Source organism: Oncorhynchus masou, chromosome 16, assembly GCF_036934945.1.
Source record: "Oncorhynchus masou masou isolate Uvic2021 chromosome 16, UVic_Omas_1.1, whole genome shotgun sequence".
NCBI classification, from domain to species: Eukaryota; Metazoa; Chordata; class Actinopteri; order Salmoniformes; family Salmonidae; genus Oncorhynchus; species Oncorhynchus masou.
The window spans coordinates 43871846-43895062 of record NC_088227.1 but is presented as its reverse complement, the minus strand read 5'-3'; the positions used below and the strand labels follow the sequence as shown (position 1 = coordinate 43895062).

At 44.2% G+C, this 23217-nt stretch overlaps 3 protein-coding genes across 4 annotated transcripts in view; 1 reads left to right on the top strand and 2 right to left on the bottom strand.

The window, feature by feature from the left end:
- LOC135557990 (sorting nexin-17) overlaps positions 1–10426 on the bottom strand; it is an 86911-nt gene extending 76485 nt beyond the window's left edge. For both annotated transcript variants that reach the window (XM_064991749.1, XM_064991748.1), the window contains exon 1: positions 9650–10426. In XM_064991749.1, the coding sequence (XP_064847821.1) occupies positions 9650–9709 (60 nt within the window). In that variant the 5' untranslated portion in view covers positions 9710–10426. The remainder of the gene's footprint in view (positions 1–9649) is intronic.
- Positions 10427–11452: 1026 nt separating this feature from the next.
- On the top strand, positions 11453–15497 carry atraid (all-trans retinoic acid-induced differentiation factor). The gene is made up of 7 exons (XM_064991746.1): positions 11453–11621; positions 12950–13092; positions 13380–13448; positions 13540–13611; positions 13809–13930; positions 14105–14205; positions 14493–15497. The coding sequence occupies exons 1-7, from the start codon at positions 11529–11531 to the stop codon at positions 14595–14597; spliced, it is 705 nt and encodes a 234-aa protein (XP_064847818.1). The 5' UTR covers positions 11453–11528; the 3' UTR covers positions 14598–15497.
- Positions 15498–17239: 1742 nt separating this feature from the next.
- Positions 17240–23217, bottom strand: part of eif2b4 (eukaryotic translation initiation factor 2B, subunit 4 delta) — a 30708-nt gene continuing 24730 nt past the window's right edge. Inside the window, exons 13-14 of the mRNA XM_064991747.1 lie at positions 21866–22046; positions 17240–17868 (exon numbers count right to left, since the gene is read on the bottom strand). Of these exons, the coding sequence (XP_064847819.1) occupies positions 17669–17868; positions 21866–22046 (381 nt within the window). The 3' untranslated portion in view covers positions 17240–17668. The remainder of the gene's footprint in view (positions 17869–21865; positions 22047–23217) is intronic.

The following is a 23217-nucleotide window of genomic DNA, read 5'->3' as shown; positions in this document are numbered from 1 at the left end:
TATAGCATGCTAAAATTAGCCAATGAGGATTTTCATTTCTCTTAGCAACCTACTGCTTCAACCCAACTCTCCTTGAATAGCCCAACAGGTTGCAGCTCTCTGAGAGGTCTACCTTTATGGTGCAATTCTCATAAACCCAACGATTTGATGCAGAAATTGGACTAAAGACTAAAAATGTTGTGATAACCCTAATAAAATAATACAATTATAGACCATTGCATGGCAGTTATGTTTTTCAATCAAATTATTAGAAAGCATCTCTGTGTGTGTATATATACAGTGGGCCAAAAAAGTATTTAGTCAGCCACCAATTGTGCAAGTTCTCCCACTTAAAAAGATGACAAAAAACAACAACAAAAAACATTAAAAATCCTACAATGTGATTTTCTGGATTTTTTTTCTCTCATTTTGTCTGTCATAGTTGAAGTGTACCTATGATGAAAATTACAGGCCTCTCTCACCTTTTGAAGTGGGAGAACTTGCACAATTGGTGGCTGACTAAAATACTTTTTTGCCTCACTGTACATATGGTAGACTTCACCCCCTCACCACTCTTATTTTTTTTACCTTTATTTAAGGTAAGGTATAGAGGAGGGACTAGGTAGAGAGGAGGGGCTACAGGGGAGGAGCTAGGTAGAGAGGAATGGGGCTACAGGGGAGGAGCTAGGTATAGAGGAGGGGCTAGGTAGAGAGGAGGGACTATTTTTTTATTTTTACCTTTATTTTACTAGACAAGTCAGTTAAGAACAAATTCTAATTTTCAATGACGGCCTGGGAACAGTGGGTTAACTGCCTGTTCAGGGGCAGAACGACAGATTTGTACCTTGTCAGCTCGGGGATTTGAACTTGCAACCTTCCGGTTACTAGTCCAACACTGTAACCACTAGGCTACCCTGCCGCCCCACTCTATGGCTATTTTCTCTGGACAGGGGGGAGGGGAGGGACCTATTACCAAATTCACTGTAAATACATTACATCATATGAATGAACAATACTCAAAGCCGCAGCTTTATACTACTTGTCAAACAGAGAACTGATTCTATTTACTGGCCAATGGCGGTTGATGGGGAGGGGAGTCTGTCTGTGTTTTTTTTACTATTTGTGGATACCTCAAATCATTGTTAACCAATATTATATTGATATTGTTCGAGTCGGATGTTGGGTAGTATAATTTATTGAATATTTAAAAAGTCAAATTGAAAATAACTGATTGCACCCATATTGGCTATCTTTAAAATTATCAGAGATCAAATGATCTTTCAATGAAGTTGTTTCAGGAATGTTTCTCTTCTCCCGTTTCTAACGACATAAATAATTTCAGAACAGTCGGAGATGGTGGGTGTCAAAATCCTGTGTTATTATTTCTAATGGCGTAAATCCCCTTAGTAGGAAATTGAAGTCTGGACATTAAGCAATCCCCCCCCACCCCACCCCCACCAATATGGACCAAGACAGGTCCAGAACTAGAGGTTCATAGGGATTCCAGTCTTCAAAATGCTACTCAACACATGCGAGCTTATTGTGGCCAGTAACAAACACATTGAAGTCCACACCCAGTTCACTTTATGCTTTTCGGGAACAAGGTCACAAGCATGGAAACTAGTCATTCTCAGAATGTGTTTTCCTGAACTAGCCTATATCCTGGCTCAAAAGAAGAGAGGATATTACTAGGTAATTCACATTGGAATGTGATATATATGGCTAAAGAAAGAAGGCACATGGGGGGGGGGGGGGGGGGGGGGGGGGGGGACAAGGCATTTATCTACATAAAACACACTGGAACCTCACAGTAAATATACCCAACAGATATCAAAGCATTTTCTAAAAGACATGTTTCAATCTGCCACCAACTAAAACAACACACACACTATCAATTACAGTTCACACACACAGTCTCCTTCCCACACTGCACTTGCTCAGTATAGATATACAGGGGAAATACGGGAAAGTATTCAGACCCCTTGACTTTTTCCACTTTGCTACGTTACAGCCTTATTCTAAAAATGGATTACATCATCGTCGTCTCTCTGCCCCCCCCCCCCCACCTCAAGCTACACACAATACCCCATAATGACGAAGTGAAAAGATGTTTAGATATTTCAGTTTAAAAAAAAAACTATCACATTTACATATTCATATTCAGACCCTTGACTCTGTACTTTTTTTGAAACGCCTTTATTAGTGGCTACAGCAGAGTCTTCTTGGCGCTACAAGCGAGGAACACCTGTATCTGGAGGGTTTCTCCCATTCTTCTTCACTCTCAAGCTCTGTCTGGTAGGATGAGAAGCGTCGCTGAACAGATATTTTCAGGTCTCTCCAGGGATGTTCGATCAGGTTCAAGTTCGGGCTCTGGCTTGAAGGACATTCAGAGACTTGTCCCGAAGCCAAACCTGCGTTGTCTCGGCCGTGTGCTTAGCGTTGTTGTCCTGTTAGAAGGTGAACCTTTGCCCCAGTCTGAGGGCCTGAGCAGGTTTTCATCAAGGATCTCTCTGTACTTTGCTCTGTTCATCTTTCCCTCGATCCTGACTAGTCTTCCAGTCCCTGCTGCTGGAAAACATCCCCACAACATGATGCTGCCACCACCATGCTTCGCCGTAGGGATGGTGCCTGGTTTCCTCCAGACAGTACCCTTGGTACACTTCAGGTCAAAGAGTTCAATCTTGGTTTCATCAGACCAGAGAATCTTGTTTCTCATGGTCTGAGAGTCTTTAGGTGCATTTTGGCAAACTCCAAGCGGGCTGTCATGTGTCTTTTACTGAGGAGTGGCTTTTGTCTGGCCACTCCACTATAAAGGCCTGATTGGTGGAGGGCTGCAGAGATGGTTGTCCTTCTGGAAGGTTCACCTCCCTGACCAAGGCCCCTCTCCCCCGATTGGTCCGTTTGGCCGGGTGGCCAGCTCTAGGAAGAGTCTTGGTAGTTCCAAACTTCTTCAATTTAAGAATAATGGAGGCCACTGTGTTCTTGGGGTCCTTCAACGCTGCAGACATTTTTTAGTACCCTTCCCCAAATATGTGCCTCGAAACAATCCGGTCTCTGAGCTCTACGGACAATTCCTTCGACCTCATGGCTTGGTTTTTGCTCTGACATCCATTGTCAACTGTGGGAGCTTATATAGACAGGTGTGTGCGCCTTTCCAAATTATGTCCAATCAATTGAATTCACATCAGGTGGACTCCAATCAAGTTGTAGAAACATCAGGTGGACTTTCACTCCAAATACCTATGTTTAAAAAAAAAAAAAAAAATTATACTTTTTTTTTTTTTAATGTAAAAATCAACTGTTTTGGCTTGGTCATTATGGGATAATGGGTGTAGATTGTTAGGGGAAAAAATATATATTTAATAAATTGAGACTAAGACTGTAACGTGACAAAATGTGGGAAAAGATGAAGGGGTCTGAAAACTTTCCAAATGCGTTGTTTGAACCATATAACTACACAGGAAAACTGCTGCCCGTCCCAAAAACCACAGGAAGTGGTCAAACTGTCAAAGAAAGAATGGTTTTTGCTCACAAAGGAATTCCGGCATATAAAAATGCAGTCTTTGTTTTCCTAAAGCCCCTGTACTGTGCTGTGTTATGTGTGGTGCAGACGCTGGTTCCAAGGTACACAGACAATCCCTCAGTATTAAAAGGAAAAAAAAAATGTTTTACATTTATTTTTAGTATTTGTTTCATTGGTCCACTGTTGATACAGTCCCAAAATGTTTTACATGTCAGCTATCAAGTTCTAGATTTTAGAACTTTCAAAATCCAGAATGTGGCACAGTATGTGTTTTGGAAGTGCATCAATAGTTCATTGAATATATAGTGGACTCAGTTGTGTCCCCAATGGCACCTTTTTCTCTTTATAGTGCACCACTTTAGACCAGGACCCATAAGCACCCTATTCCCTACAGTGTTACTACATTTAAAAATCTGGAGCACTATGGGCCCTGGTCAACAAGGGTAGTGCACTATAAAAGAGAATAGGGTGCAATTGGGGACTCAGCCCAGGACATTGGGGACTCAGCCCAGGACATTGGGGACTCAGCCCAGGACATTGGGGACTCAGCCCAGGACATTGGGGACTCAGCCCAGTCTATTCCTGTTGCCTCGTTGAACACACTACAGTCCGTGTCACAGTGACACAAAACTCACTGTGGTCAGACTACAGATAGGCCTCTCTACAGGGAAACAGTTACAGTAAGACAAAGACAGACTCCTTTACCCCCCCCCCCCTTAAAACGCTGCCTGAATTTTCCACCATCTGCTGTTCTCTACACCCCCTCCGGTCTAAACACACAGTTGTTGAAAAAGTACCCATTCTTAAATAAAATTTAAAAAAAGATGACTTCCTTTCCTTGAGATGCTGGTAAGAACTGTAAGTTGGTGCCCTTCCTTAGCGACAGTTAGCGTCACCCCTTGGTACTTTGCTCTCTCTCCGCCACACTACTCACTCATGGTTAATGGTTGAAACCGGTCTGTCCATGCCGCATCAGCAGCTGGAGACCTTTAATGACCTTTATAAGTCATCAATCTTTACTCCAGTGTTGCTCCGTTCCCTCAGCTGTCAGACAGACAGACGTTTTGCTTCAGGCTACATCTGAGACAGTGACTGTGTATTTTCCTACGAGCACAGACTTTGCTGATAACCTTGAGGGAACATTTTCTTACGCGTCGATCATACTCGACAGCGTCATTGCATTTTGGTACACCAGAAATACATTCATTTCCAATGAAAAGCTCTGCGTTTGCCTTGCAGCATTGCGTTGCGGAGGCAGTCGCAGTGCGTTCTGTGTGGGCGGTGTGTACATTTAGGATTTATCAAACGTATGTGTCAAACTGTATGTGTGGACGGCTTGACAGAAATTGTAGCAGAAGGTGAATGTTGAACTGTTACAGACATATCCAGATGACGCTGGGCACTATTTTGCGTCACGACGATGTCGGTGTGATAGAAGTGTTACTATGACCGTGATGTGGTCGTTTCACTGAGCTATCTTAAAGGGATACTTTGGGATTTTGATAACGATGCCCTTTTATCTACTTCCACAGAGTCCGATGAACTCATGGATATACTTTTTATGGCTCCGTGTCCATTATGAAGGAAGTTAGAGGTAGTTTCACAAACAAGAGCTAGCTAACTAGCGTTACCCGTAGCACAATGACTGGAAGTCTCTCTCATTGTGCTAATGCTAATTAGCAATTGCGCTAGCTAGCAACATCCTTCAGACTGCATGCAGAGACTTAAAAAAATGAAATGGTATACACAAGTTCATCTGACCCAGGGGAAGTAGATAGCGATTTGTTGAGGTGCATCCAGTTGAGAATAGCTAACGTTACTCACTGTACCTGCCACTGGTTCATAGAATATCAGCTTGCGAATAACTATTAATTTTTCTGTACAGTTACTCATGGTGTGGTGCCCAGTACCTGGATGTGAAAACTACAAGCAAGCACAGGCTGCTGGGGCAACATTTCACCAGTTACCTGCCGGCGATTATCCTCGGAGCCGACAGTGGCTAGGCGGCAATAAAGATGCTGCCTATGATGTGAATACACTAGTGGAAAAATATCTGAAATGTCCATGTTTGTAGCCAGCACTTTCAGGCAGAGGATTTCAAAACAGACCTGAAGTCTCAACTGATGGGGTTGCCAGGTCGTTGATGGTTAAAACGGTGATGGGGTTGCCAGGTCGTTGATGGTTAAAAAGGTGATGGGGTTGCCAGGTCGTTGATGGTTAAAAAGGTGATGGGGTTGCCAGGTCGTTGATGGTTAAAAAGGTGATGGGGTTGCCAGGTCGTTGATGGTTAAAACGGTGATGGGGTTGCCAGGTCGTTGATGGTTAAAAAGGTGATGGGGTTGCCAGGTCGTTGATGGTTAAAACGGTGATGGGGTTGCCAGGTCGTTGATGGTTAAAACGGTGATGGGGTTGCCAGGTCGTTGATGGTTAAAAAGGTGATGTGGTTGCCAGGTCGTTGATGGTTAAAAAGGTGATGGGGTTGCCAGGTCGTTGATGGTTAAAAAGGTGATGGGGTTGCCAGGTCGTTGATGGTTAAAAAGGTGATGGGGTTGCCAGGTCGTTGATGGTTAAAAGGTGATGGGGTTGCCAGGTCGTTGATGGTTAAAAAGGTGATGGGGTTGCCAGGTCGTTGATGGTTAAAAAGGTGATGGGGTTGCCAGGTCGTTGATGGTTAAAACGGTGGTGGGGTTGCCAGGTCGTTGATGATTAAAAAGGTGATGGGGTTGCCAGGTCGTTGATGGTTAAAAAGGTGATGGGGTTGCCAGGTCGTTGATGGTTAAAAAGGTGATGGGGTTGCCAGGTCGTTGATGGTTAAAAAGGTGATGGGGTTGCCAGGTCGTTGATGGTTAAAAAGGTGATGGGGTTGCCAGGTCGTTGATGGTTAAAAAGGTGATGGGGTTGCCAGGTCGTTGATGGTTAAAAAGGTGATGGGGTTGCCAGGTCGTTGATGGTTAAAAAGGTGATGGGGTTGCCAGGTCGTTGATGGTTAAAAAGGTGATGGGGTTGCCAGGTCGTTGATGGTTAAAAAGGTGATGGGGTTGCCAGGTCGTTGATGGTTAAAAAGGTGATGGGGTTGCCAGGTCGTTGATGGTTAAAAAGGTGATGGGGTTGCCAGGTCGTTGATGGTTAAAAAGGTGATGGGGTTGCCAGGTCATTGATGGTTAAAAGGTGATGGGGTTGCCAGGTCGTTGATGGTTAAAACGGTGGTGGGGTTGCCAGGTCGTTGATGGTTAAAAAGGTGAAGCTACTTTATGCCATCAATTTTCTCCTTCACTTCAAAAGGGGAAGGTTTCCAATCAGCCAACAACGGCACAGCAGAAAATAAGTTGAGCAAAGGTAACAAACACATACATACATAAGAATATGAATGTAAATTGTATGTGTCTTTCCAATATATAACTTATATAATTGACAAAATAAAAACACAGTATAGATTGATAGATAGACACATGGCTGAATTTAAAAACGTTTTTTTTTACAGTACTTTCTTTACGGAACACAATTTCCCAACACAATGCTAGAGTGGCTAATGCTACTTCCTGATGTAGCGCTCTGCTTTCAGCCATGGGTAAACAGACTGCTGCAACCGGATTGGCTGAACACGATACACAACATCTGGGAATAGCATTCCAAGGCATTATCCACTCTAGCATGGTTGTGGAAAATGATTTCATTAATAAAGTATGCATATTTTCCCCACCTTCTCCCCATAAAAATCGACACCTCTGCAGCCTGAATGGAGAACGTTTTAAGTACGAACCGGTCCACGGGGGATACGATTGTAAGATGAGGACACAATATCGCCATCTGCCGGCCTTTGAGCTAATTTCAAGGCACAAGGCAATGTTTATGAAACATACGGAAGACAGAAGCCGCTGGTGGGCTTCAGACCCGGGACAGCCGCTTGGTGGGCTTCAGACCTAGAACAGCCGCTTGGTGGGCTTCAGACCTAGAACAGCCGCTTGGTGGGCTTCAGACCTAGAACAGCCGCTTGGTGGGCTTCAGACCTAGAACAGCCGCTTGGTGGGCTTCAGACCCCAGTCAGCCGCTTGGTGGGCTTCAGACCCCAGTCAGCCGCTTGGTGGGCTTCAGACCCCAAGCAGCCGCTTGGTGGGCTTCAGACCCCAGGCAGCCGCTTGGTGGGCTTCAGACCCCAGACAGCCGCTTGGTGGGCTTCAGACCCCAGGCAGCCGCTTGGTGGGCTTCAGACCCCAGGCAGCCGCTTGGTGGGCTTCAGACCCCAGGCAGCCGCTTGGTGGGCTTCAGACCCAGACAGCCGCTTGGTGGGCTTCAGACCCCAGGCAGCCGCTTGGTGGGCTTCAGACCCAGGCAGCCGCTTGGTGGGCTTCAGACCCAGGCAGCCGCTTGGTGGGCTTCAGACCCAGGCAGCCGCTTGGTGGGCTTCAGACCCAGGCAGCCGCTTGGTGGGCTTCAGACCCAGGCAGCCGCTTGGTGGGCTTCAGACCCCAGGCAGCCGCTTGGTGGGCTTCCGACCCCAGGCAGCCGCTTGGTGGGCTTCCGACCCCAGGCAGCCGCTTGGTGGGCTTCCGACCCCAGGCAGCCGCTTGGTGGGCTTCCGACCCCAGGCAGCCGCTTGGTGGGCTTCCGACCCCAGGCAGCCGCTTGGTGGGCTTCCGACCCCAGGCAGCCGCTTGGTGGGCTTCAGACCCCAGGCAGCCGCTTGGTGGGCTTCAGACCCCAGGCAGCCGCTTGGTGGGCTTCAGACCCCAGGCAGCCGCTTGGTGGGCTTCAGACCCCAGGCAGCCGCTTGGTGGGCTTCAGACCCCAGGCAGCCGCTTGGTGGGCTTCAGACCCCAGGCAGCCGCTTGGTGGGCTTCAGACCCCAGGCAGCCACTTGGTGGGCTTCAGACCCCAGGCAGCCACTTGGTGGGCTTCAGACCCCAGGCAGCCACTTGGTGGGCTTCAGACCCCAGGCAGCCACTTGGTGGGCTTCAGACCCCAGGCAGCCACTTGGTGGGCTTCAGACCCCAGGCAGCCGGTGGGCTTCAGACCCCAGACAGCCGCTTGGTGGGCTTCAGACCCCAGGCAGCCGCTTGGTGGGCTTCAGACCCCAGGCAGCCACTTGGTGGGCTTCAGACCCCAGGCAGCCGGTGGGCTTCAGACCCCAGGCAGCCGGTGGGCTTCAGACCCCAGGCAGCCACTTGGTGGGCTTCAGACCCCAGGCAGCCGGTGGGCTTCAGACCCCAGACAGCCGCTTGGTGGGCTTCAGACCCCAGACAGCCACTTGGTGGGCTTCAGACCCCAGACAGCCGCTTGGTGGGCTTCAGACCCCAGGCAGCCACTTGGTGGGCTTCAGACCCCAGGCAGCCGGTGGGCTTCAGACCCCAGGCAGCCGGTGGGCTTCAGACCCGTGTTTTATTCTCCATAAGTAGGGTTTTCAGCCATTCCATGTAAACTACAATTCCAATGCTGTGTTTTAACGTTTATAAAACGTCAATAATCATTGCTTTCTTATCTTTCATGTCAGTGAGAAAGAATCTTTCAACCCAAAACACATATACATACATATACATATATACACATACATATATACATATATACATACACTTAATGTAGCAGTGTTGCACAGATCCACAAGCTGTGTGAGCCTCCAGTTTACCAACTACACTTCCTCCCCAGTTAACTGAGGTTTTCAGAGCATGCTAGATAGCTAATAGCACAGGTGGTGGCCTCTGTATTCAGTCTGTCTTCTGTAAACAAGCTCTGTAGCATGGACATATGGCCGTGTGGGAACACTATCCCTATAAAAAAATGTTTGAAAAAAAGGTGTGTAAGAATTTCCCCTTTAGGTTTTTTGAAAATGATTTCTTGCCGATATGAAAGTCCAATTTCTTACCTTTCCAAAAAGGAGTATGTCAAGCATTAACGGAACATGTTAATGTTTAGAGCAAGCATCCGGCACTTAAAACTCCCCCAGTCAGAAGACACTATCATCAATTGGCTTAGCTCTATGAATGGGGTAGACCTGGGGCAACCATTCCACCAATTCCGCTCCTGCCATTACCACGAGCCAGTCCTCCCCAATTAAGGTGCCACCAACCTCCTGTGATTTCACATTCTAAGGAATCTGCAGTGAAATAACTGTAAATCGTAAAACAGACAAACGAAATCAGTTCTGGAACTCACCACATAAGTTGATCCATTTTCTCCCGAACGAACCTCCGTTTCGGGAATGGAGAAATGCATTTTAGATTTCAGATGGCCCACACTGGACGAGAGATGCACTATTTAAGATGAAGAAGAAAAAAATCTTGAAGATAAAGTCTACGCGATTGCTTGGTGATGACTACAATCATTTGAAGAAGAAAGTAGTCTTGCACTCCTCCGCTCTTACTCGGGCAACCCAGTGTTTATGTGCGTTGTTCAATCCGAGGCGACGAAGGAAAAAAAAAAGATTTACTTTATACAACAATTCCTGCTGTACTGTACTGGATTAGTATAAAACTTCTCCCACGTCAGTACTCTAAACTTCTCCCACTAGCAGCCATGTTGCAGATTTAGGTAATTCCACCTTTATTGCTGGCAGTACAACTTATTCGTCGACTCTGTGTGTAGAGGTAAAAAAAAAACAGTCACCGTTAGCCCTGTTACAACAATCCGTTGTCCAATTCGTGCCGACAATTCCCTTCACTTGCGTAATCATTAGAACTTTCGGATGAAAAGACGCAGTTTGCTCCTGCAAACCTCCGGTCACTGCCCTAAATGGTACAAACGACCGAGAGAAAGAAAACAAGCACAGATGTGTTGTAGCCTATATATATATTTTTTTTGTAACGCTTTCTGTGTCTTGAAGTTCTACGAAATAGGTTACTTTGGTGAGCAGGCGGTTCGAGAAAACAGACTTTGATACTAATCCACAAAAACTGGATGCATTGTAGCCGTCCAGCAATAATGTATCTAATGGGCATCAAGTAGATCATTAAGAAGCGTTGCAACAGTCCTCCCTCCGGTCCAAACCATTTCTGAGAGAGGGGACCACATTTATTTCAAACATTGCAAAACAATTGTATTCCTACTTTTAAAATGAATTCACGTAAAAAAAAAAGAATTAACTTATTTTTGGGTTTAGGCCACACATACATAAAATATGTGATATTTACTAACAGCATGCAACAAAAACAATCCTTAGGTAAATGATATCCTCTTGTATTCTGACCCCTGTTCTGTGATGGTGCTTCCCTGAGAGTCGGGATGGTCAGATGACCGTGCATTTGAGCAGTCCAGACAACTTCCAAAACCAATTGAAATGTTTTTCTTAATAACAACATTATAAAAAATTGTCAATTATTTACGTTTTATTTCCAAAATGTGTTATTTTGGCCATGTAAACCTGTGCATATTTGTTTGTCTTGAAAGCCAGGCAACAAATAAATGTAGGCAATTACTAATACAACCTATTTAATAGACTACTACAGTCTAATAGGCTCTCTCTTTGAGATGCATGGGGCTGCAGGTCGTCTAGTGGTAATAGCGTTTGGGCCAGTAACCGAAAGAGTACTATTTTGAATTCCCGAGCTGACAAGGTAACAGTCTGTCGTTCTGCCCCTGAACAAGACAGTTAACCCACTGTTCCCCGGTAAGGCCGTCATTTTAAATAAGAATTTGTTTAACTGACATGCCTAATTAGATAAAAGGTTAAATACAAAATCTTCAATCTATAGGCTGCATTTTAGGTATGCAAAAAATGTTGCGCAAATTGTACGGTCACGATGCACTGCCTGCGTTCAAACACTTCTGGTTTCCTTTTATATTCTCTGTCTCTTAATTATCATTAATGTGAACAGAAAGAGTAATAGATCTATAAGCAAAAATATACGATATTTCTGAACGGCATTTACTATATCACTTTACCATTGTGCTTTTTTAATCTATTCAAATCGAGGACTAATCACGGGTGAAAAGGAAACGAGGCAAGGATACGAGTACTATCGGGGACGCGGCCGTGATTCACTCGCTTACAGTCACATGCCTATACGTTCCGGTCATGTGACTTGCGCCGTCGAAAATGACCGCTGGACACGGCCAGCAGAATGCAGCAGTGGTCTTGTTGTTCATTCATTTATGTTTCTCTGGTGGTTATCAACGGACTGAGTTACAGGTGAAGGGTCTGCTTCAGGTCTACAGGCAATGCTGTTCGGTGTCATATCAGATTCGTTAAATTGTTACTGCTGATGCTAGGCTACACTCGTTGTTGTTGTTGTTACATTGTAACTGCTTCTATACTCAGAGTAGAGTTGTTACGTTGTTTATACACTCGGTTGTGTTACATTGTAACTATGCTGCTACACTGCGTTGTTACATTGTAACTGCTCGCTACTTGGCTACACTCAGCTTTGTTACATTGTAACTGCTCGCTACTTGGCTACACTTGGCGTTGTTACATTGTAACTGCTCGCTACTTGGCTACACTCAGCTTTGTTACATTGTAACTGCTCGCTACTTGGCTACACTCAGCTTTGTTACATTGTAACTGCTCGCTACTTGGCTACACTCAGCTTTGTTACATTGTAACTGCTCGCTACTTGGCTACACTTGGCGTTGTTACATTGTAACTGCTACGCTACTTGGCTACACTCGGCTTTGTTACATTGTAACTGCTCGCTACTTGGCTACACTCAGCGTTGTTACATTGTAACTGCTCGCTACTTGGCTACACTCAGCGTTGTTACATTGTAACTGCTACGCTACTTGGCTACACTCAGCTTTGTTACATTGTAACTGCTACGCTACTTGGCTACACTCAGCTTTGTTACATTGTAACTGCTCGCTACTTGGCTACACTCAGCGTTGTTACATTGTAACTGCTCGCTACTTGGCTACACTCAGCGTTGTTACATTGTAACTGCTACGCTACTTGGCTACACTCAGCGTTGTTACATTGTAACTGCTCGCTACTTGGCTACACTCGACGTTGTTACATTGTAACTGCTACGCTACTTGGCTACACTCGGCGTTGTTACATTGTAACTGCTACGCTACTTGGCTACACTCGGCGTTGTTACATTGTAACTGCTACGCTACTTGGCTACACTCGGCGTTGTTACATTGTAACTGCTCGCTACTTGGCTACACTCAGCGTTGTTACATTGTAACTGCTACGCTACTTGGCTACACTCAGCGTTGTTACATTGTAACTGTCTTCTGCTGGCCTGCATGCTACACACTCACTGAGATTGCACTGCATTGTTGGTTAAGGGCTTGTAAGTAAGCATTTCACTGCATTGTATTCGGCGTATGTGACAAATACAATTTTATTTTGTCGCTTGAAGCTATAGTATTGGTCAATAGTTGCCTGTAAGCTGTTTGTTTTTTCTGAAGCATTTGTTGTAGAAAGCTACTGTTGCTAGGGTAGGCTACAGTCTTGTTGATAAAGGAGTTGTGAATAGCTCCGTGTTGTGTATTTGTGGTCAACAACAACAACAACAGGTGGGCCTGTGCCATCTCTGCAACGGGACGGTCCAGAACGGCACTGCTGTGAGCCAGTTCTGTTCCGCGTCTGCGGGTTTCATTGATGGCCGCTGCTGCCTGCTGAGAAAAGAGAACATCAGGGATGCGGACTACATCATCGGGTAGGAATTAGATTTTGTGCTTTGAAAAGCATTTGTTTTGTAAACCTTTTGCAGTTGATAATCTGGTGGTCCTACTGAGTTGCTCATAGAGGACAAATACTTTGTGTAATAACATTTAGTAACATCCAACAACTATTGGAAAAGATATGTTCTCTCAATGAGGAAAAACCAGTATAAATAAAGGTAAAATATATATATTTTTTGAAAATGTACCAACTGATGACTTGTCTTGTAGCCAGTATCTGTCATAGTTTTTTGCTTTGTAACACTCTTTACGTTTCCCTCAGGTTGGACCTGTCAAACTGTTCCCTGAGCCATGTGGAAGACCTTCAAGATGCATTCAGCGCTACAACAATGTATGGAAAAACAGACCGTTCACATTGACCTACATTACCAGTGTGTTACTATGTGCTGCGTTAACTTCTGTTTTCTCTCTTGACTTTGCAGAGATCTCTCACTGAACCCCATTGTAAATCTGGACGATTCTCTGTTTGAAGGCTTTATCCAGTTGGCTAACCTGTAAGTACAATATAATAATAATTATTAGGATCAAGCTGTAATTTTTATAATACACTTTTTAAATGTCCATCAATGTTTTGTCAATAACACCATTGCTAAATCTCTCCTGTACTGTACTCTCAGGGACTGAGCACCCCAGTAGCTCTGGTGCAAGTCTCTTCTGGTTCTAGTATTGTTTTCTTCTTTCAACCTGTAAGGATTCTGCCTGCCAACCTGGTCTGTCCAGGAGGCAATGCATCATGGGAAAAGGTGAAGGTCAAAGGGGAAACTCATTTTTGTGAAGGACAGAAAGACATCTGTAACCAGACTGGTTATTTGTGTAAGTCAGTCACTTACCATTACGGTTTTCTGGGAAACTATAAAAAAAAATAAAAAAATGGGTGCCACCTAAGCTGTGATTCTATATATAGTGTGAACTGGCATCAGTCTTTTAACTGATAGTTTATACAGTATCGTATATGCTTCTTCTCACCCCATAACTTTGCTTCGACAGCGTTGAACTGCCCCGAGAACTCCCTCTGTGTACCATACGGTCCGGGCTTCTTTCAATGTAGCTGCGTGGATGCCTTCCGTGGATACAAGTGTCTTCGAGAGGTCAGTTACGACAAACACAGCCTCCTTGTCATTTATTGGAAAATATTCTTACAAAATGTTGTATTATTATTATTTTGGGACAATGGCGATAAGTTGCATCACAAAAAAAAAAAATATATATATATATGTTATTCATTAATATCGATATTCCGTCACTGATTGTTGAAGACAACGCAAGTATGATCTGCCCTAAGGAATAACTGATATGGTCATATGAAACCCTTCAAAAATAAAAAAATACTGCTATGCACAAAATTAAATTGTTGTTGTCTGTGTGTTGTTGGCAGGGAGAGTTTCCTATAATGCAGGTGTTCGGGCCTCTAGCGGGCTCCACGGTCCTGGTCTGCATCCTGCTATGGGTCACCCAAAGACGCAAGGCCATATCAGTCTGAGGTTGTACCCGAGCACCTGGTCTGAGGCCTAGTCCTAGGACATTTTCAAGTGGCACTGACCTGAAATAGCAGGGCAAATGTTGAGTGGACTGTTGATTGAGGAGATGGTCTCAGGGGTTAATGTTATATTGCTGACAGTGGACTGTTGATTGAAATGGTCTCAGGGGTTAATGTCATAGTGCTGACAGTGGACTGTTGATTGAAATGGTCTCAGGGGTTAATGTCATATTGCTGACTGTGGACTGTTGATTGAAATGGTCTCAGGGGTTAATGTCATACTGCTGACAGTGGACTGTTGATTGAAATGGTCTCAGGGGTTAATGTCATACTGCTGACAGTGGACTGTTGATTGAAATGGTCTCAGGGGTTAATGTCATACTGCTGACAGTGGACTGTTGATTGAGGAGATGGTCTCTAGGCCCATATGACATGTTTTAAGAAAGGCATGTTGTCAGAATTGGCCGTTTTTGATGCTCAGTGTGTAATCGCCACAAATTTTGCAATTGTTGTACAGCTTGCAGCCATTTATCTCGATCAACATGGCCTTTATGTTCAACATAAGCTGTAACTTAATGTATATTCCATTCATGGTTTATTTACTAAGACTTCAGGTAAACGTCATCTACTTTGCATGTGAATAAGTCAATCCTAGTAGGAGCTATAATGTGCAATATAAATTGCAATAGCAACAAAATATTATCATTGTTTTTTTTTGGGGGGGGGGGAACTGACAAGATATCGATTTAATAAATCACATTATAGAGACATGAGCAAGACACATTGCTTGCAGACAGTACCACCAATGTTGCCTTGTTCATACATGGTTACAGATCAATATGTTGATTAACTGAAATGGGTTGCCTTTTGTATTTTTACCTTGGATTAAAGACAGATGTTATACACGGACTCAAGTGATTTGCTGTGTGTGTGTGTGTGTTTGTCTCGACCTGAAGAGCCATTTTGAACGGCACACAGGTGACTTATGTACTGACCAAAAACCTCAATCTGTCCAATTTCCTCTGCGCCATTCATTGAATACTAGTTGTGTTGACTTCTCTCCCTCTAATAAAACGTCTCTGCGATAGAACATTATGGAACATTAAAGAAAAGTCTTTAAAGGAGACATTCTCCAACACTCTACTCGATAAATTGGCTGCAGTCTATCACAGTGCCATCCGTTTTATCACCAAAGCCCCATATACTACCCACCACTGCGACCTGTACACTCTCGTTGGCTGGCCCTCGCTTCAAACTCGTCGCCAAACCCACTGGCTCCAGGTCATCTACAAGACCCTGCTAGGTAAAGTCCCCCCTTATCTCAGCAGCACCCACCTGTAGCACCCACCTGTAACACGCGCTCCAGCAGGTATATCTCTCTGGTCACCCCCAAAACCAATTCTTCCTTTGGCCGCCTCTCCTTCCGGTTCTCTGCTGCCAATGACTGGAATCAAATCCAATGTATTTATATAGCCCTTCGTACATCAGCTGATATCTCAAAGTGCTGTACAGAAACCCAGCCTAAAACCCCAAACAGCAAGCAATACAGGAGTAGAAGCACGGTGGCTAGGAAAAACTCCCTAGAAAGGCCAAAACCTAGGAAGAAACCTAGAGAGGAACCAGGCTATGTGGGGTGGCCAGTCCTCTTCTGGCTGTGCTGGAATGAACTACAAAAATCTCTGAAACTGGAAACACTTATCTCCCTCATTAGCTTTAAGCACCAGCTGTCAGAGCAGCTCACAAATTACTGCACCTGTACATAGCCCATCTATAATTTAGCCCAAACAACTACCTCTCCCCCTACTGTATTTATTTTGCTCCTTTGCACCCCATTATTTCTACCTCTACTTTGCACATTCTTCCACTGCAAATCTACCATTCCAGTGTTTTACTTGCTATATTGTATTTACTTTGCCACCATGACCTTTTTTTGCCTTTACCTCCCTTATCTCACCTCATTTGCTCACATCGTATATAGACTTGTTTATACTGTATTATTGACTGTATGTTTGTTTTACTCCTTGTTGTATGTGTCGAACTGCTTTGCTCTATCTTGACCAGAGGTCGCAATTGTAAACGAGAACTTGTTCTCAACTAGCCTACCTGGTTAAATAAAAGGTGAAATAATTTTTTTAAATGCTCTCTTCCTCCAACAATGTATTCTATTACACACTGATGGCATTATATTCAACATAAGCTGGCACTCTATTCAAATTATGGTTTACTAAAACTCCATAATAGGCATTTTAAGCCACAGCAGTACCTCATTAAATCAGAACAGTTCAAATGATACAGCATTTAGTGATACACAACTACAGCAACATAAAAAAAAAAACATTATTCGAAATAACTTAATTGGTTTGATTGAAAACATTCAAAACAGATATCTTGGACTTTCATTGCCACTTCTCCGCCGTTGAGATTTTCCTTTGATCAAGCTCGTATACACAGTCTTGAGTAGGAGTGCTGATCTAGGGTCAGTTTAGTCTTTTAGATCACAATGAATACAATAGTATGGACAGATCCCAGGTCAACTCTCCGACTGAGATGCTATGTGGATACGGGACCTGTTCCCTATACTTTCTACCCACCCGGATCAAATCCTCTATCGTCAACACTGTCCAAAGAACACACAGGAAACTCTGTTTAAAAAAAAAAAAAAAATATGTGCCATTTATTACATGCCAAACAGGTGTGAATGCCTGCTCAGAGTAGAACACTTCTGTAGTCTTTCTTGGGGCCAGCTGTTACAGTGGATATAGCCTAGCATGTAGAAAGACTGAGCAAAGTGAGAGTCTAAAGACCCGGTCCAATGTCAACACACTAGCACGCTACTAACAATTAAAACAAATGTATTTGGTAGAGGTCAATGCATTCTAGAATGGTCGTCGGAACATAAGTGTACACCCTCATTTGGAACCCTATGACCTAATACCCTACACTATATAGAGGATAGGGTGCCCATAGCTTACAACTCTCAAACACAAGTGCTTCTTATAGAACACCACATCAAGTCAGATGCATCATCAGTCTGCAACTACGCCAAACCCCTGCGTCATTCCCCCTTCCACCTGTTACTGGTCCAGGTTTTTAACCCTGAGAACAACAGGAACTGAGGTGCAGGGGATCATGCCCAGGTCTGTGATGACCAGGTCCACAAAGTCTGGTGGTGTGACGTCGTAGACCAGGTTCAGCAGACCCAGGGAGCTGACGTCCTGCCAGTTCTCCAGCTGGGTCTTCCCCTTCCGGGTCACCATCAGGTCATCGGGGTCATCTAAGGGAAAGAAAGAAAGGAGGGTTTGTGAGTGTTGCACTGCTACTGATGTTTCTATTAGTTGGATAATTGTGTCTATCGAAGTTTATATTACAGATCCCTATCTAGGTTACATCTCAGCGCTAGAGGCGTCACTACAGACCCTGGTTCGATTCCAGGCTGTATTACAATCGGCCGTGATTGGGAGTCCCATAGGGTGGCGCACAATTGTCCCAGCGCCATCCAGGTTACCTTACTGTAAATAAGAATTTGTTCTTAACTGACTTGCCGAGTTTAAATAAAACAATGACCAAGATCCATATCTAGGTTACCAGGAAATAGAAAGGAAACGACCCAAACTCAGCAAACTAAAACGTTTCATTCTATTGTGTTTATTAAAAGATCCCCATTAGTTCCTGCCAAGGCAGCAGCTACTCTTCCTGGGGTCCAGCAACATTAAGGCAGTTATATACAGTTTAAAATATTACATACACTTTATCCAATACATTTAGTGTGTTCCTTCAGGCCACTACTCTACTACCACATATATACAATACAGCGTATGTGTGTGTAGAGTGTGTGTATTATCATGTGTCTGTAACATTTAACATTTAAGTCATTTAGCAGACGCTCTTATCCAGAGCGACTTACAAATTGTACCTGTGTCTGTGTCTCTTCACAGTCCTCGCTGTTCCATAAGGTGTATTTTTATCTGTTATTTAAATCGGATTCTACTGCTTGCATCAGTTACCTAATGTGGAATAGAGTTCCATGTAGTCATGGATCTATGTAGTACTGTTCACCTCCCATAGTCTGTTCTGGACTTGGGGACTGTGAAGAGACCTCTGGTGGCATGTCTTGTGGGGTATGTACTGTATGGGTGTCTGAGCTGTGTGCTAGTAGTTTAAACCGACAGCTCGGTACATTCAACATGTCAACACTTCTTACAAAAAGAAGTAGTGATGAAGTCAATCTCTCCTCTACTTTGAGCCAGGAGAGATTGACGTGCATATTGTTAATGCTGGCTCTCTGTGTACATCCAAGAGCCAGCCGTGCTGCGCTCTTCTGAGCCAATTGTAATTTTCCGATGTCCCTCTGTGGCACCTGACCACACGACTGAACAGTAGTCCAGGTGCGACAAAACTAAGGCCTGTAGGACCTGCCTTGTTGATAGTGTTGATAAGGCAGAGCAGCGCTTTATTATGGACAGTCTTCTCCCCATTTTAGCTACTGTTGTATCAATATGTTTTGACCATGACAGTTTACAATCCAGGGTTACTCCAAGCAGTTTAGTCACCTCAACTTGCTCAATTACTACATTATTTATTACCAGATGTAGTCTAGGTTTAGGGTTTTAGTGAATGATTTGTCCCAAATACAATGCGTTTAGTTTAAAAAAAAAAATTTGGGACTAAATTATTCCTTGCCACCCACTCTGAAACTAACTGCAACTCTTTGTTAAGTGTTGCAGTGATTTCACTCACTGTAGTAGCTGACGTGTATAGTGTTGAGTCATCCGCATACATAGACACACTGCTTTACTCAGAGCCAGTGGCATGTCATTAGTAAAGATTTTAAAAGTAATGGGCCTAGACCGCTGCCCTGGGGAATTCCTGATTCTACCTGGATTATGTTGGAGAGGCTTCCATTAAAGAACACCCCCTGTGTTCTGTTAGACAGGTAACTCTTTATCCACATTATAGCAGGTGGTGTAAAGCCATAACAACATACGTTTTTCCAGCAACAGACTGTGATCGATAATATCAAAAGCCGCACTGAAGTCTAACAAAACAGCCCCAATCTTTTTATCATACATTTCTCTCGGCCAATCATCAGTCATTTGTGTAAGTGCTGTGCTTGAACATCCTTCCCTATAAGCGTGCCGAAAGTCTGTTGTCAATTTGTTTACAGTAAAATAGCATTGTATTTGGTAAAACACAATTTTTTCCAAAAGTTTACTAAGGGTTGGTAACAGGCTGATTACTGGCTCAAATAGCAGAGCAAATGGAGCTTTACTATTCTTGGGTAGCAGAATTATTGTGGCTTCATACTGTAGATTCATCTATTAGCTCTAATAGGATAACTATATACACTGTAGGTCTTTACTTCAACTTAGAAAACGCTAAGTTTGGATCCTGATTGGTCAATGGCCATTAGTTGTTGACGATAATCCATGTAAAATTCTAAAATTCCATTTCAAGTATCAATCAACTGTCCCACGGCCCAGCCAGGCATTCAAACTTCATCCGCTGTCCTGCAGCCCAGCCAGGCATTCAAACTTCATCCGCTGGTCCGCAGCCCAGCCAGGCATTCAAACTTCATCCGCTGTCCTGCAGCCCAGCCAGGCATTCAAACTTCATCCGCTGTCCTGCAGCCCAGCCAGGCATTCAGAAATGTAATCCATTGTTCTGCAGCGCAGCCAAGCATTCAAACTTCATCCGCTGTCCTGCAGCCCAGCCAGGCATTCAAACTTCATCCGCTGTCCTGCAGCCCAGCCAGGCATTCAAACTTCATCCGCTGTTCTGCAGCCCAGCCAGGCATTCAAACTTCATCCGCTGTTCTGCAGCCCAGCCAGGCATTCAAACTTCATCCGCTGTTCTGCAGCCCAGCCAAGCATTCATAAATGTAATCCATTGTCCTGCAGCCCAGCCAGGCATTCAAACTTCATCCGCTGTTCTGCAGCCCAGCCAAGCATTCAAACTTCATCCGCTGTCCTGCAGCCCAGCCAGGCATTCAAACTTCATCCGCTGTCCTGCAGCCCAGCCAGGTATTCAAACTTCATCCGCTGTCCTGCAGCCCAGCCAGGCATTCAAACTTCATCCGCTGTCCTGCAGCCCTGCCAGGCATTCAAACTTCATCCGCTGTCCTGCAGCCCAGCCAGGCATTCAAACTTCATCCGCTGTCCTGCAGCCCAGCCAGGCATTCAAACTTCATCCGCTGTCCTGCAGCCCAGCCAGGCATTCAAACTTCATCCGCTGTCCTGCAGCCCAGCCAGGCATTCAAACTTCATCCGCTGTCCTGCAGCCCAGCCAGGCATTCAAACTTCATCCGCTGTCCTGCAGCCCAGCCAGGCATTCAAACTTCATCCGCTGTTCTGCAGCCCAGCCAGGCATTCAAACTTCATCCACTGTCCTGCAGCAGAGCCAGGCATTCAGAAATGTAATCTTCCATAGAGAAAATACTTTTTTTCCCATCCTTCTTGCCTAACATTTGGTTTGGTACAGAAGGGGTTAATAATATCTGACCTGTGCAACGTGTTGCAGTTTGTTTTCCTTTTGGATCTCCATGCATATGAACGAGACAGACAGCTTCTCTGAGCCAGGACAATTCATTTATTAGGATCATTATAATGGATATATCCAAAGAAAATGGCAATAGAAACAAAAAGGTCAAACAAACTAAAAATGCACAGTTTGCTGTTTAATGCAGCTGCTTGTTGTGATTGTGTGTTAGCTTTAGTTGGCTAACTAACTTTAGCTAGCAAAGGAGAAGTAATGTTAGCCTAGCTATCCTCCATAAACATCTTATTGACCCGACAATCAACTGGTTGTTGCCTATTTGTACCTCTGCTATAAAGCTTACATGCCAACGATTTGTTTAGCATGGCAACGTGGAATGAACGACTGGGTCAAACCATCCCAATAGAATTAACGACCAACCTGTTTGGCTATCAACTTTAGAACCTCAGAACAAACAACTGGCTTTTGCACGAACTATATCGTCTGGTGGAAGGATGAAATAAAACTAATTTACTCATTAAAATGTTCATGTTTTTAAATGAAAACATATGGTTAATCTTTAAAAAAATATATAATTTGGCTAACTTTTTTATAAAAGCAACAAGGTGCTCGAACTCGGGAATTATTGTGTGATAACAGTCCTTTTAGAGGGAGATTCCCGGGCCTAGGCTCAGAGCAGGCCTCAGGTCGGGAGTTATCGCACCATAATCCTTAGGTTCTCATGCCTTACTTATTAAATAATAAACTCAAGAAGGCTAAATGAATGCTTGTCACCTTACCGAGCTCATTGGAGACAAAGGAGTCAGTCTGCACCCTCTCACAGAACTTGTATGTTTCACAGCAGACCAGAACTGGCACGTTGAACGTCCTGGCCACCAGGGCGATCTGAGATGTGCCCACACGAGACATCACATAGCCATTAGCCAGCAGGGCATGGGCACCCAGGAACACCTTTGACACCTGGGGGAAAGGGGCAAGTTTAATGATGGAATCTTTAGTTAAATTAGACCATTTATAAAACAGACATACAGTTACATGTGCTGGTACATGTGCTGTGGGAAGGTTAGTTAAAAGAACAGGGCAGAGCGAGAGAGTTAAACCAAAAGAACATTGTAAGGAAAACTATTCACTGGGATTTTGGATTATCTACAAGAGGTCCACGACGTGATAAATCAACAAGTGCCTAAATGATAAAGTTCCACAGTGCAATGACACTTCCAGTCCTCTAAGAGGCAATCAACTGTTTTGTGCCCACATCAGGTGGTAGGGCTGGCTACTGCCAGGGATGACACAATGTTACTGCGATACTTATGTGCCAATACGATATTTACTGCGATTCTCACAATTCTACAGTGCCTTTAGAAAGAGACGGAATTCTAAACAGATTTAATAGATTTTGTAGCTCACCCATAATGACTGTGAAAACATGTTTAGAAAATTGTAGCAAATTGATTGAAAATGAAATACAGAAATATATAATTTACATAAGTATTCACACCCCATGAGTCAACACTTTGTAGAAGCACCGTTGAGTCGTCTTGGGTATGTCTGTATGTCTGATTTGGGGATTTTCTCCCATTCTTCCTTGCAGATTCTCTCAAACTCTGTTAAGTTAGATGGAGAGCAGTGGTGGACAGCAATCTTCAAGTCTTTCCCTTTTTTTTCTTAATGGGATTCAAGTCTGGGCCACTCAGGGACTTTCACATTCTTGTTCTGAAGCCATTCCAGTGTTGCATTGGCTGTATGTTTGGGATCATTGTCCTGATGGAACATACATCTTCACCTCAGTCTGTTGTTTGCACTCTGAAGCAGGTTCTCATCAAGGATTTGCCTGTATTTGGCTCCATTCATTCTTCTCTCTATCCTTACCAGTGGCCGGGTCCCTGCTGCTGAAAACCCATCTCCATAGCATGAGGCTGCCACCACCATGCTTCACGATAGGGATGGTGTTAGAGACAGGTGATGAGCTGTGCCTCATTTTCTCCAGACAGAGTGCTTTGCATTCAGGCCAAAGAGTTCAATTTTTGTCTCATCAGACCACAGAATATTTTGCCTTATGATCGCAGTCTTTCATGTGCCTTTTTTCTTAGGAATGGCTTCCATCTGGCCACTCTGCCATAAAACCCAGCTT

Bases quoted from the DNA above. Each gene is read 5' to 3' on its own strand.
- atraid (XM_064991746.1), top strand. From the start codon at position 11,529: ATGACCGCTGGACACGGCCAGCAGAATGCAGCAGTGGTCTTGTTGTTC. The intron at 13,093-13,379 runs GTAGGAATTAGA...CGTTTCCCTCAG, and splicing joins GATGCGGACTACATCATCGG to GTTGGACCTGTCAAACTGTT. The intron at 13,449-13,539 runs GTATGGAAAAAC...TTGACTTTGCAG, and splicing joins GCATTCAGCGCTACAACAAT to AGATCTCTCACTGAACCCCA.